Source organism: Siphateles boraxobius, unplaced genomic scaffold (genome assembly GCF_051911475.1).
Source record: "Siphateles boraxobius isolate OS27281-9 unplaced genomic scaffold, OSU_SipBor_1 130, whole genome shotgun sequence".
Taxonomy (NCBI): Eukaryota; Metazoa; Chordata; class Actinopteri; order Cypriniformes; family Leuciscidae; genus Siphateles; species Siphateles boraxobius.
Window position 1 is genome coordinate 31,214,781 of NW_027508734.1, and position 15,951 is coordinate 31,230,731.

At 43.3% G+C, this 15,951-nt stretch overlaps 1 protein-coding gene across 1 annotated transcript in view; it reads right to left on the minus strand.

Annotated features, from left to right (window-relative positions):
• plxdc2b (plexin domain containing 2b) overlaps positions 1-15,951 on the minus strand; it is a 107,746-nt gene that overhangs the window by 13,983 nt on the left and 77,812 nt on the right. The window contains exons 8-10 of the mRNA XM_077229238.1: positions 10,075-10,170; positions 9,652-9,733; positions 5,281-5,341 (exon numbers count right to left, since the gene is read on the minus strand). Of these exons, the coding sequence (XP_077085353.1) occupies positions 5,281-5,341; positions 9,652-9,733; positions 10,075-10,170 (239 nt within the window). The remainder of the gene's footprint in view (positions 1-5,280; positions 5,342-9,651; positions 9,734-10,074; positions 10,171-15,951) is intronic.

Sequence of the window (15,951 nt, forward strand, 5' to 3'; positions counted from 1 at the left end):
ACAGGATACACGACTGGTGGGTATACTTTTCTTTACCGTTCTTTGGGGGTGGGCCCCGTGCCAGTGGAATTATTCTTCCACCTTCTGTGGGGATCGGCTGCGCCCCTACCTTCGTCTTCAGGCAGGAAATGCAGAGTCTGTACTCTCAGATTGCGAGCTACGGACGGCTACGCCAAAGAACTTCATCATATATTGCTTGCTGGGCTGTTAATAAATGGTTAATTGTTACAGTATTATTCTCCCGAGTCTTTCTGGTAGAACCATTTTTGTCTTATTTTCGCTTTAAGTATAATGCTATCATTTTCACTTTTCTACTGTCCAGTGATCATTTGGAAAGAAAACGTGATGGAGGCCTAATGTTACTATAGTAATGGATGCAACTTTGATAGTGTGGAAAGGGGCAATTAAATAACACACATTTTTATTTCCATTGCCCTGCTTATCCATCGTTATTAATGTAAACATCACCCTTGACATGATTGATTGTTGCGCTCTCATCTCGCTTCCATACTTTTGCAGAGTATTGTGCATGACGCAGCTTTCTAAAACGCGGCACTCAAGTTAAAATAACTTTTAAAAAACGTCTCTGGTTACTATTGTAACCTCGGTTCCCTGAGAGGTGGGAACGAGACATTGCTTAGCATCACAGCGGGAACTCCTCCCTTCACCACTTTTGTTGAAATCATATGGGCTATCGCCAGCTTGGAACAGCTGGCCAACTGTCACGAAGTATGCAAATACTGACAGGCTCACGGGCAGTATAAAATGTACGGACGTGACAATTGCGTCAGAATCACAACTGAATGCTTGCAAAGCTGATCAAACAGCGAACACGCCGGCTAACGCAATGTCTCATTCCCGCCTCTCAGGGAACCGAGGTTACGATAGTAACCGAAGACGTTCCCTTTCGAGAGAGGTAACTCTACATTGTGTAGCAACGCTGCAGGAAATGTATTAAATCCCGCCGTGAGAGTAGTTTAAGATAAGCCTGGAGAAACAGGGTCAAGCTACACCAGCCACGGAAGAGACAGACAGTCAGCCAATAGCGGGGCCGCTAGGAGTGCTTGCATCTGATAGGCGGAACTAGACCAATAAGACATCAGCTCCAACCCTATCCAAATGGGAATCAAAGTGAAGGCTGCACTGATCCAGGGCAGACACAACACAATAAGCACTCAAGCATGAGGGTTAAACACAGTGTCAACGGTGGTAGTGGTGACAGCTGTATTAACACTAGTAGCCATATACACAGAGTCAACAGCATAGCGGTAACCACTACATAGTTGGTTTCAAAAGTTTCAGAATACATGAGTAAGAAACTTAACTTACCGAAAGCGCTTGTGACGCCACAGACGGTACATCCAGCTTTTAAAATCTGGCGAAGGTGTTCTGAGAAGACCAGCCAGCAGCAAGACATAAATCCTGGATAGACATCCCTCTTGACCAGGCCTACGAAGAGGCAACCACCCTCGTCGAATGAGCTCTGATGTTAAGGGGACAATCTTTCCCCTGGCATTCGTAAGCCAATGCAATAGCGTCCACAATCCAGTGAGAAAGTCTCTGTTTTGAGACAGCACGTCCCTTAGTACATCCACCAAAGCACACAATGTGCTTCCCAAAGGCGAGAGCAAGGAGTAAAGCCGTTTTCAGGGAGAGCGCCTTAACAGCAATCGAAGCAAGGGGCTCGAAGGGCAGTAGAGAGAGAGAGAGACCACAAAACTAGAGCTAGATCCCATGGCGGCACAAATGGCGGCCGTGAAGGACACAATCTCCTCGCTCCCCTGAGAAATCTGGTCACCAGAGTGTGCTTACCAATCGATTGCCCGTCAACCGGGGAACAAAACGAAGCAATAGCGGCCACATACTGTATACCTTCAGCGTGGATGGCAAACTCCCGCTATCCAGTCTGTGCTGTAGGAAGCGTAGAACATCAGACACGGAACAGATCACCGGATCGATATACATTTTAGAGCATAAAGGCGACCATGAAGACCACGCCCTCGGCGGGATTCGAGTTTCCAGCCAAAACTGCAATATGCATATGCAGCAGGCCCAGATGGCACACTGAAGAAGCCGCCGCCATCAGCCCCAGAAGCCTCTGAAATTCCCTCAGTGAAACACACCTGCCCGTCCTGAAACAGCGCAGAGTCGATGAAATTGTCTATGCGCTCTTGAGAGAGGTTGGCACACATCGCCAACGAGTCGAAACACCCGCCCAGATATGTTGTAGTCTGACTAGGGATAAATACGCTCTTCTGCACATTCACACACAGTTCCAGCGTATCCAGATAGCGAAGCAGCGTTTCCACATGACTGATTAGCACATCCCTTGAGTGAGCTAAAATCAGCCAATCGTCCAGATAATTCAAAATGCGCATGGCGCTTGTTCTGGGGGGATAAAGAGCTGCGTCCACTCACTTGGAAAAAGTGCGGAGGGCTAGGGCCAGCCCGAACGGAAGCACTGAATACTGGTATACCGTGCCTTCGAAAGCTAATCTCAGGAAGCGAGATGGGTTGATGGGTCTCAGGACCAGAATTGGACCTCCATCCTTCTTTGGCACCACGAAATAGCGGCTGTATAATCCACTCTCCTGCTCTCTCAGAGGGACACACTCTATCGCTCCTTTCTCGAGGAGACTGAGAACTGTCTCAGAATGGGGGCGTTTTGGGGCAATGTCAGTGACACGAACTGAACGGAAGAGAACATTCCCTGAATTATTCCCAGTAGCCACGGTGAAACGCCCGGAATAGCCATCCACGCGTCTAGGAAATGACACAGCGGTCACGTTAGTTCTACGGCCCCCGTTGCCATTGGCAACATGTTTTGATTGGAGCCCTGCCCCAGCGAGGCTAGAAGCACTGGCGGGGAAATGGCTCGTGGCGGGGAATATTGGCACTCTCACGCCCTCGAGAGGCCATTATGGGCTGCGACTCCGCGCTGCTCTGCGGCCGGGCGAGTGACACAGTGTTGGGTTCAGGAGGAGGAAAAAGCTCTTTTTGTGAAGAGATACGTGTTTTTATTGTGGAACTCACAAAAACAGACACAGCATTTACACAAACATTGCATTTGTCGCCTGCAGGAGCACAGGGGACATGATGCAGAACACGGCGCTTGGGGGCGGGGCCTCCAGCGAACTCTCTCCTCCTCTTGACCAATCCATCAGGATGAAGGCTTGGTAGCTCAGGATGCCGTGCTGACTGTCTCGTGGCGCAGGGTTCTCTTCTGACTCTTCCTCTCAGGGCTGTCTAGCCGGTCCTTGAGCGAGGCACCGAGGAAGAGCGAGATCTCTACGAGTGCTGGAGGGAGCACCGGCAGCTCGGCACAGTGGGCACACGTGGAGTCCGTGAAGACCGCCGTGGGCGAGGCCCAGGAAGGTGACGCAGAACGCATGTTTGTTCGGCGGGTCAATGGGGCAAGCACAAATCTGGCAAGTTGAAGCCATTGGATGCTTAGAGAAAAAGATTACTAGTCTTCCTGGTGCAGCTTCCACGATGGCAGCGTGAAGAAAGAGATTGACACAATTGTCGCGTCTGTGCATTTTATACTGCCCACGAGCCTGTCAGTATTTGCATACTTCGCAACAATTGCCAGCTGTTCCAAGCTGGCGTTAGCCTATAAGATTTCAACAAAAAAAGGGAGGAGCTCTCGCAGCGTTGCTACGCAATGTAGTTACTGCTCTCGAAAGGGAACGCGTCTCTAGCCCTGCACTGAAATCCGTCCCGCGTTTTAACTGCAAAAACGCCCCCTATGTGAATGGCTCCTAACTGATTAAAAGATAAACAGTGCATGCTTATTTCAGTGCTGTTATTTAAGCAGACAGTTTTCCTCATTCATTCAGTTTCAGTTTAACAGCATTAACAGCAAGCCATAGAGGGCAAGGTTTCAACTATTTATTAAGCTAATACTAGGCTAATATTAGGCTAATACAACTATACTAATTAGGCTATGCATTTAAAACACTTACATTATGTTCTTGCTCCATCCATGCAATAAATGCACGTTCTTAAATGAGTTTTATCTTGGTATGAATAAAAAAAATCAGGGATGTATATATTAATATTTAGGCTACAAGTAAATATGAAGATACATATTTATGAAGATACAGCTCCTCATAATTCACACATTGACAGCACGCAAACATTTCTGCCCGTTTTCGCGTGATTGCTGCTATACAGACTGAAGCGTGTGACGCACCGCACCGATATTTTCAAGGAAAACTAAGCTACTGCAAATTTCTGGTGTTATTTTTGTGATTGTTTGGGGCATTTATACAGCCCTTCATCAAACCTTTCAACACAGAACCCACCTCAGATTGCTTTTAATCAACGCACAAATCTTAAAAACAGATTAATACTATATGTGACCCTGGACCACAAAACTAGTCTTAAGTAGCACGGGTATATTTGTGGGAATAGCCAACAATACATTGTATGGGTCAAAATTATACATTTTTCTTAGGATATTAATCATTAGGATATTAAGTAAAGATCATGTCCCATGAAGATATTTTGTAAATTTCCTACCGTAAATGTATAAAACATTTATTTTTGTGAGTGAATGCAGCACAATCGCTAACATAAATGAACAACTTTAAAGGCAATTTTCTCAATGTTTCAATTTTTTTGCACCCTCAGATTCCAGATGTTCAAATAGTTGTATCTCAGCCAAACATTGTCCTATCCTAACAAACCATACATTTATGGAAAGCTTATTTATACAGCTTTCATGTGATGTATAAATCTTTTGTCATCCAGGGTCACATATGTTCCTAAATTCTGATTGGGTGGGCAAGGCAGATGTTTGGGTTGGCTCAGCCCACCCCTGCCCATGGCTAGAACCGGCCCCAGCGCGTTGTGGACCTGCCTATACATGAAGGTGCATATTACTAATGCGGTCTTTAAATAAAAAATAAAAAAAAATGTCTAAAATGTCTAAAGTGGACCATTGCAATAAAGTGTATCAAATTCCCAAATAAACACAAAATCAATGCTCATTTACCCAAATTCCAACAGCCAAAGACGCTAGTCTGTACAAACTAATAAAGTTAAATAAATAGATAAATAAAATGTTTACAGCTCACTAAGCTAAAACACATTTTATACACTGCACAAGCAATATTTTAGAAAGGCAGAAGGACAGAGAGAGAGAGAGAGAGAGAGAGAGAGAGAGAGAGAGAGAGAGAGAGAGAGAGAGAGAGAGAGAGAGAGAGAGAGAATATGGTATCCTTATCATAGACACAGAGATTTAGGTTAGAAACCAACACACATCCACATACAAACCTCATCCAGGCAACTGTTATCCACCCAGTCCTGCCGATGGCGATCAAAGCCGCTGGAACACCTGACATGAAAAATTATAACAGGTCATTAGTATTTTAAAGACAGCCAATAAACACGCAAACATGATCTCCATCTTTTATAGATCCCATCGGTGGCCAATGCAGGGAAATCCTATAAAGTCTTCAACTCTTCTAAGAAAAACTATAAGTGCGTGTTCCAGGAAAAATACTTCATACGGGGTTAAAATAGCAAAGGGTGAGTAAATCATAAACATGTATTTTCATTTACGAGTCCACCATGAAACGTCCGTTAAAAACACACTTCAATGTGGACCAGAACAGGAAATTCAAAACGGTAAAATATACTGAGGACCGTGTACAGCAGTATATCACTGATAGATGCTGGCTTAGAGAGTCAGGAATAGGCAGTACAGCTAGTATTTCTTTTCCTCCTCCCCTGCCTTCACATTTCTTGACACAGAATGGCGCACAATGGGCTTTGGCTGCTTGGCATTCCAGATGAGAGACAGTCACCCTTACTCCATATCTTTCAGCAATTCCCCATTCTCCATTTATCTTTTTGTGACATATAATCTCTTTTCAGTTCAGTACCATTCACCATATACACATTCATATCAGCTCTCCTTCTTTCTTGCTGATATAATAGGGTTAGAAAACACACATTTGCTTCCCAGTCACAGATGGTAAACCATGTTCATTTTATGTGTGCGTGTTTGTGTGAGATTTTCATTTAGCTTGTCATGGCTTGTCACTGTAAACAAAATTTAAATAATCCTTTTTGTGCTTGCAGAACTAATGATTTTATACAAGAGTTTATATAAATGGACAAAACAATTAAGTAAACATGGAAGAAATTGTTTCATCAATCCAACAAGGTAATACAAACCGACAGTGTATGGAAACTGTGTCTCAACAGCATTTTTTACTCAGCTCTTGTAAAGGTCTTGGTGAGAGTCAGAGAGTCATGAAACACAAGACACTGCTTTAAACACACAACTTACTCTTTGGAAAGAAGATCCATGACCAGTGGTTAGGCACTATAGTGTGTGTCTAACTGAAAGCTTTGGATTTGAGATTTCATGACCCAAGAACAGAAAGCAGAGCTCTGCACACACACACACACACACACACACACACACACACACACACACACACACACACACACACACACACACACACACACACACACACACACACACACACACACACACACACACACACACACACACACACACACACACACACACACACACACACACACTCTACGGCCTCTATCAGCCTCTACGGGCCAAAGATGAATACAACCGTTGGCCTAGATATTTCATTGTAATTTTGTAGCTCTTTTGTGGTGGCAGAAGTTTTTCTTTATTTCCATCACATTCGTACATTCATCTACACTTTTACCAAAAAAACTTGTTAAACTTGTGTTAATGAGTAATACAAAAAGTTTTTAATCCAAGGTAGTATGAGTGCACAGTAATCTTTAAAAATTCTATGAATATTAATTTTCATACTGTCCATTTTGATGTTGTGATGGTTAAATTTATTAGTAGTATTTGTAGTAATTATTAGTTTATTGGGTCAGATTTATATTGGTGCATCCCTAGGGAGAAAGTAACATGACAAGTGACATAATACAAAGCTTTTGAATTGACAAAAGTGAAAAATGTACAAACTAGATTTCAAATGATTTAATTATTTAGTAAACAAATTTGATTTTGTGTAATTTACTTTTATAGCTTTGCCATGGTCATTATGTCTGCTTTAATTTTCTCTCCCAAGCAGTTACCCCGAGCCCTGATGAATCAAGAAAGGAAGACAAGTAAAAGAGAAATATATCTGTCTGGATTTGAGGTTGCCCATGGCGGCGGCGGCCACATCCTTCGTCAGCACTTCTCCAACCTTTCATAATCTCATTTACATGTTAATGGCTGTAAATGCAGTCAGCTCAAATTTATTCTGATCCAGTAATAATCTGACCTTGAGGGTGAAAAGATGCTTTTCCAAGTATGCAAATCTAGGTTTTTGATGCACATAATCATTACTAATACGCTCATCTGTTAAAGTAATTTCATTACTTCAGAATATTGAAATATGAAAGATATTATGTGAAACACCAAGCTATAGTATGACACTATTCTGTTCTGTTACAGCTTGTTTTGTGTGTGTGTGTGTGTGTACACAGGTTTATATTACATTGTGAGGACCAAATGTCCCCACAAGGATAGTCAAACCTGAGATTACATACATTGGGGAGCAGCCAGCGGTCCCCACGAGGGAAATGGGTTAATGAACACAGTAAATTATGTTTTTATGTAAATGTAAAAATGCAGAAAGTGTTTTGTTATGGGTAGGTCTAGGGGTAGGGTTAGTGTAAGGGGATAAAAAATACAGTTTGTATAGTATAAAAACCATTACGCCTATAGAAAGTCCCAACAAAGATAGCGAAGTGTGTGTGCGTGTGTGTGTGTGTGTGTGTGTGTGTGTGTAGTCCTGATATTAACATAACTGGCTCTTTACAGCCGACGCATGCGCACTCACACACATTCTTCCATTCTGATTCTGGAAGTGGGTTGTTGTTTTGATATTTACATGGACTTGTGTTTTTCTGAGAAAATGTTAAAATACCAGTCATTAACAAATGCTTTAGCAGTGTGTGGTTACAGCACAAAATTGATCATCCTAATCTTTGGTAGTTTAGGACATGTGCACAGATAATGCGTCAGGGGTTTGCAAATTGCTGGACTGAGTAAAAAGATCTCTAAGCAAACAGCCAAATACTGTTCTGTGTCAGCAATCATAGGCAGTCTGCATGTTTGGAAAAGGAGATGTCACCTCTATCCATAGTCTATTTATTTATATAGTCATGTGGTTGTTACTATTGTCGATGTGTGTATTGTCAGGTGAAACATAACAGGCTCTTTGTGAATATTTGGATGCTGTGTTGTTTTAATCAGTATTGGTCATTCCAAATAAAATAATCAAATGTGTGTGTGTGTTAGTCAACAGCATCTGACTTAATTTGCTCTCTCAAAAGACAAGGGGTAAATTGTTGATAAATTGCGTTGGGACTCGGAGGATCAGACTGTCAGTTATTAGCTTAAATCAACTGAGATACCTGCATTTACTGTATCATTAGCCTGAAATTTCTTTCTCTCTCACAGAAACAGACAGACAGACAGACAGACAGACACACAGACAGACACACACACAGACAGACAGACAGACAGACACACAGACAGACACACACACACCCTTCATCAAGCCAAAAAAACTTTAACTACTGAAGCAATTTCTAACTCTGTATTGTTTCCATAACCTTCAGCAAAACAAAAATGGTTATGCATATTGATGAAGTCTGAATTAAACTCCCTTGTCTACCAGGAGAAGATTCAACACTCAGTGTTCCCATTTAATTATACAATCCAGCCGGTTTAGAAGCAGGTTTTCTAGAGTGGATGGAAAAACCAAGCTCCCACTGACATTGAAAGGCGTGTTTGTGCTTTGCATCATTATGTATGTAATGATTCATAGAATAACAAATAGCACTAGAAATGCTACAGCACAAAAAATGTGTGCAGCACATATGCATAAAGAGAAAGTTAAACTCCTCTAACACAAGCGAACTGGCCTTTTTCCTCTTTCTGCCAATCAAAGACCAAATCTCACAATAAACGCCAACTGGGATATTATATTTCTAGTCCCTCAGAGTATGTGTATGCATGTGTGTGGGTGTGCATGTATGTGTGTGAGTGTGTGTGTGTGTGCTTGAGAATGAGAGTGAGGGATTGAAAGAGTAGACCGATGGAAGGATTGCCAGGAAAATAAATCAGAAGGAGGTCGGTCAGCTGTCTCGGTCTCATATGTTCTTTGGTATGTGATCTACAGAAAATAGCTGTCTGGGTTCTGGAGGTGAGAGCCCGGGCATGAATCAGCAGGAATGTGACTTTATTTTCCCACATTAAGGGAAACAAGTTTTGGTACTGTATGAAAGATTCTCTGCCACATTGGAAGCTATATTACTTATAGGAAAATGCAATGCAAGATGCAAGACAGATTTCATTAATGGTTTACACATGATGCTTACAATTCATTTCAATTTTTGGGCTATATTTAAATACAAAGGCAATCTTGTAACAGTGTGACTGCTGAATTAGAAGTGGTGAATTATCTCCACTGTGAATGTCTGTGTTGAGAGTGCTTCTGTTTCAGCAACTGCTGACTAAAATTACTCCCCTCGTTCATTGCACCACCTCAAGGCAAGCAGTCTGAGAACCGAGTCTTTAATTCCAGTAAAACAAAGTTGGAATAATGGAAAGAGAGACAGATGAAGACTGGTTTGTTTTCTTACCTATTGAGCCGGTGACACCAGCTGCAGTTGAAGTTTATCTGTGATGCAAAGCAAGAAGTGCAGCTTGTGAATTGAAGACATGCTGCAAAAAAAGAGACATAGAAAATGCTTCAGCACAGAATTAGTCAAGAATAAAGCGAAAGGCTAATAGGACAATGAACTGGATTTTCATATTACTACGGAGAAATGTTGAGTACAACGATCTATTATGAAATCTTGTTTTGTAGATAAGTATAACAACAGTATAAGCCTCAATTAGCAAAGAGGTAATTCATATTTATGTTTTTATGGTAATTTAAGATTATTATATTTGCATATATAGCCTGTGTATGTGTGTGTGTGTGTGTGTGTGTGTGTGTGTGTGTGTGTGTGTGTGTGTGTGTGTGTGTGTGTGTGTGTGTGTGTGTGTGTTCAATGGCTTACTGGGTAGCGGCATCATTTCTACAGCTGTACTGTTGGTAATTTTGGTCTTTAACAGCTCCACTCTGTGATACTCATAGATAGTCTTCCTCCGCACATCTAGAGCCACACAAATACACATTACAATTATGTAATCATGTGAATCATCTGAATTGTTGAAACTACTGTAACACAAGCAAATTGAGAAAGAGTAATGGCATTTTTCTGTCACTGCCTCTTAATTGCCATCTTTAACACATTTACAGTACTTTCACTTGTTTAATCCACCTCATTTTTACTGTAATAGTGTGTATGGCCATTATTAATGTTAAGGTGTCAGGCACTTAGTTATTTTATTTGCACAAAAAGACTTGATGTTACGTGGGTTGATGTTAACAATGCAGGTGTGTTTCCTCCATCAAAAAATTGGATGAGAAAATCATCCACAGAACAAAAATAAATCAAAGCGATTCTTACTACAAAGTGTTGGACAGTGTCACTTTAGAAAAAGGAGTGATTTATACAGTGACAGCAGATGTTAAAGTAACAAGGGAAGGAAGCCTCACCTAAATCAATTGAGTTTTAACAGATGCCCTAAAGTGTGCCATGGGTTTGGTGGGTAAAATTAAGAAGGAATGGGGAAAATTTACATGAGAGGAGGAAATGGCTCCATTGCATTACAGTTTGATTGGTTATTGCACTGTTCACACAATAATCCCACCTCTGATTTTTCTTGCAAGTTCTATATCAGAAAATTGGTCTGAATTAATAAACAATGGTCTTATTAACAGAAGACTACTTAAAAAGTATACAACTCACTTTATATCACCACTTTATGTCATGTACAAATCAAACTTGAAATTACTTGATCAGTGAGTTTTTTTTAGTGAGCAATTAGCTTGATGAAAATAGCCTAGTTACATCCTGTCTGTGACCATTGTGACACCTGCAGTGTTTATTGAGCTTTGATGACTGAAGATCTGAAAATAAGTTGACTATTAAAAAGAACGAATGAGCATTATTAGGCCCTGTCCACACGGAGACGTTTCGTCCAGACGGATCCGCCGTTTTGGGAGACTGAGGCCACGTCCACGCGAAGCCAGAACTTTCCCTATTCGATCTTTTTTTTCCTCGTTCTAAAAAAAATTCGCTAAACACGGCGCCATCTCAGGAAATATCTGCATACACACGAAACCACTGAAACCGACCTAAACCGATGTAGTATACATGCCAGACCAGTATGAGGCGCTGTAATTCTGACACAGATACACTAAAAACAGAGAAGAAGACTTGCGCATAAACCTTGCGCGCTGTATACAATAATATTAGGAACAGTAGCTTCTTTTTTTCTTTCTTTTTAACCAAGAACTTTATTTAACAATATGAAAAACCATAAATGGCCTGGTACAAAATAGGGATGAGTCACAATATTCGATTATTTAGCAGATGCTTAATGCTTGCCACAAAGAACCGGCCAATAGCCTAATCATTATGAATGTGTCAAATTTAGCAAGGAGACATTTTAATTATTTATTAATATACTAGTGTTTTCTGTGACGATGCTGACTCGCCACCTTCGCAGTAGGTGAAGGTGCTTATAGAGATAAATGCACACTTCATACGGATTATAAGAGAGTTGTCTGTTTCTTTTCGTTTTGAATAAAAGTAGACATTTCAAGCTGAGATATATTTCTGAGTTTCTGTTGATTTATGAGACAAGCTCCAGTTCACGTGCAATGCATGTTATATCGCGTTGGCGCCTCCGTGTCCTGATGGCTATTGTATGCTTATTTGCTTCGTGTCCTGATGGCTATTGTATGCTTATTTGCTTCTTATTTATTAAATCCATGCAATTGGTTGATGAAACATTGATTAAAATTAAGATACAATTTATACAAAACGAAATTCACTTTAAAGAAAGGCTTTATATGAAACAAAACTTAATGAAGTGGTCAAAATGACTGTCACAGTCTTCGTCTGCACCTGTCTGTCTAAGTCTTCACTACACTACCCAGAATCCCTCTTGTTTTCACACCTGAACTCACTCCCTCAATTACCAGCCTGTTCATCGTTATCTTCATCTGTGTCACCTGTCTTCACCTTGTTATGTTTGATTAGTATCTGTATTTAGTATCCTTCTGTTCAGTTAGTATTGGTCGGTTCTTGTAATGTTATAGTGTTTTGTGAGTGTACTCTGCCTGCCTGTACCTGTGCTCTGCCTGCCTGTACCTGTGCTCTGCCTGCCTGTACCTGTTTGTTGTTGCTTTTGAGTAAATCTTTGAATTGGAGCTTTTTGCCTCAGCCTGTCTTCATCTACACCGCAACCGTGACAGAAGAACCGACCAAGAAGGTAATGGAGGAGGACGCAATGGATATGTTTCTGTTCAACCAGAATGGAAGTTGTTTGGAGGAATTAGTGGAAGTTTACCTGCATCTGTATCAGGATGATTACTGGGAGGAGGAGTTTTTAAAGCAACGGTTTTGGGGAGGACTTGATGATCCACTTACCCAGATACTGCTGCTCAAAGACTTAGACCGATCTTTTCTTGAGTTTTTGGACCGAGCTCTTTGGGTTTGTGGTTCCTCCCTTACTGTAGCACCAGCTGATCCAGAGTCCAGCCTTGAGCCTTCACCACTGGTCCCGTCCAGCCCAGTCAAGTCTTCACCGCTGGTTCCGCCCAGCTCAAAGCCCTCTTCACCGCTGGTTCCGCCCAGCTCAAAGCCCTCTTCACCGCTGGTTCCGCCCACCTCAAGCCCTCTTCACCGCTGGTTCCGCCCAGCTCAAAGCCCTCTTCACCTCTGGTTCCGCCCAGCTCAAAGCCCTCTTAACCGCTGGTTCCGCCCAGCTCAAAGCCCTCTTCACCGCTGGTTCCGCCCAGCTCAGGGCCCTCTTCACCGCTGGTTCCGCCCAGCTTGAAGCCCTCTTCACCGCTGGTTCCGTACAACCCAGCCGAGCCTTCACCGCTGGTGCCCGTCAGCCACACAGAGACTGTTCACGTCCAGCCAGAGCTTCGCGTCGGCCACGTCCAGGCGGAGCTTCGCGTCGGCCACGTCCAGGCGGAGCTTCGCGTCGGCCACGTCCAGGCGGAGCTTCGCGTCGGCCACGTCCAGGCGGAGCTTCGCGTCGGCCACGTCCAGGCGGAGCTTCGCGTCGGCCACGTCCAGCCGGAGCTTCACGTCGGCCACGTCCAGCCAGAGCTTCACGTCAGCCACGTCCAGCCAGAGCTTCACGTCAGCCACGTCCAGCCAGAGACCGTCCAGCCAGCTCTGGTGGACGCAGTGCTCCTTGTGGGATCCAAGGCTGTTTTGTGTGTGTGGGCAGCACACACATTCGTCACAGCCCATGAACCTAGCTTAAAGCTCTCTTCACCGCTGGTTCCGTCCAGCTCAAAGCCATCTTCACCGCTGGTTCCGCCCAGCCCCGTCGAGCCTTCACGGCTGGTTCCGTCCAGCCCAGCCGAACCTTCACCGCTGGTGCACGTCCGCCACGCCGAGATTGTTCACGTCCCATCTGCCCAGCCAGAGCTTGTCCCTGACTCTATTCTGGAGTCGGGGTCTAAATCTGTCACGCTCCCCAATAATTTTTTTTGGGGGGGGCCAAAGGCCGAAGTGTCTTCACCGCCATGGCCAGCCGAAGTGTCTTCACCGCCATGGCCAGCCGAAGTGTCTTCACCGCCATGGCCAGCCGAAGTGTCTTCACCGCCATGGCCAGCCGAAGTGTCTTCACCGCCATGGCCAGCCGAAGTGTCTTCACCGCCATGCCCACCCGAAGGGTCCTCACTGCAGTGGACGCCCGAGGGTCCCACAGCTCCGCCGTGGTCACGCCCACAGCCTGCTCCGCCCGAGGGTCTAACAGCTCCACCCTGGACGCCCTAGGGTTTGTCTGCTCCGCCCTGGCCACGCCCACATCCTGCTCCGCCCTGGCCACGCCCACATCCTGCTCCGCCGTGGTCACGCCCACAGCCTGCTCCGCCCTGGACACCCGAGGGTCCAACAGCTCCGCCCTGGACGCCCGAGGGTTCCTCTGCTCCGCCCTGGCCACGTCATGCTCCGCCCTGGCCACGGCCGCGTCCTGCTCCGCCCTGGCCACGTCCATGTCCTGCTCCGCCCTGGAGGCTTCCTGCTCCAGATCGGCCTCCCCCTCGTCAGCCTCCAGGGCGTTCTGTCACAGTCTTCGTCTGCACCTGTCTGTCTTAGTCTTCACTACACTACCCAGAATCCCTCTTGTTTCCACACCTGAACTCACTCCCTCAATTACCAGCCTGTTCATCGTTATCTTCATCTGTGTCACCTGTCTTCACCTTGTTATGTTTGATTAGTATCTGTATTTAGTATCCTTCTGTTCAGTTAGTCTTGGTCGGTTCTTGTAATATTATAGTGTTTTGTGAGTGTACCCTCTACCTGCCTGTACCTGTTTGTTGTTGCTTTTGAGTAAATATTTGAATTGGAGCTTTTTATGGCGGCAAATCAATGCCAATAATAACCGAGCGCACAACTGATGTTGGTGCGAGCGGTAAATGACTTTCGCGAGAGAATAACAGATCTACACGCGATGAAACGGGAACTCGCGAGCTCATTCATACTCTGCGCGTGCTCATGACATCTCCTCTGCACGCAATTCAAGCCCGCGCGCGCGCATGATCATTTCACACGCTCTCGCGCGCACGCATGATCATTCCACACGCTCTCGCGCTTGATCTGCTCTCGCCTGCTGCTTTTGCTCGCTCGAACAATTTTATTTTTGACAGTCGAGGGGCGGGACTTCCTGTTTTAATAACCTCAAATGTCATTGGTTACTTCCCATTTTCCGGAAGTCAGTTGTGATTGGACGCCTGTCCAATGACTCATAGGCTAATTCACTTGATTTGAGACATCACTTAATTAGTTTTTTTATTGTGGTTTATTAATGTGTAATGTGATTTAATGCATTGTTAATGTAGAATATATTCTTACCAGATACTTTATTAACAGAAAGTTTTACTAGTGATTGCATTGTGTTGTTAAGAGATATTTACAGACTGTAACAACGCATTTCCATGGTTATTAGCATTGTAAATCTACCAAAATTCTTATGCATTTTTACATAATATAAATGGTTCATTATATTTTATATTAAATGTAAAAGGGGTTCTTGCTTCGTAAGTTAAGATACAGTACACAGCATTAATAATAGCTTACAAATGCCTTTTCAGAATTTGCTACCGAATACAGATGAACAATATTAAACCCAGCAAATTATTAAACCCATCTTAAACCCAGCAAAGTAGCTATTACAACATTATATAGTGATCTTAATCATCTAACTTTTTGTAAGCTACATTGTATTTGCCTCATTACCATGAAAAGAAAGACACAGAAAAGAGATACGCTAGAATCAGTGAACGTACATTAATATACTGACGAAATTAGCAGGGTTTGGGATTAATTAAAATCATGTCGGTTTAAGAGCACGACATACCTTTAAAATGTTATTAGTTTTATTATAAAACTAATACAATTTTATTACATACTGAATTGGTTGATGTGTCTCGGGAGTCTTCTTTATTATGTTGGCTTGAGAAAGTTAGCATATATTTAAACATTATTAGTATTTATTATTATTATTGTGAGAAATTGACTCCGCCTAGAACTTTAATGCTTCACCAAACTTGGCTCAGACCTTCAGACTGGTTAGACTCGCTTATATCTTTTCTAACTGGTCAGACTTACTTTCCCAAAAAATCCCATTGATTTGCGTAATCTGAGCAATGAAGGCCGTAATACTTAATGCTGTCCACTAGAGGGGGCGACAGGTTAATACATCTTTTCTACTCTCTTTCCCTGTTTGCATCAGTTTAAATGACAAATACATGCATGGATTTCATTCATAAATAGGCCATATCTGTGTATGAGAACAAGATT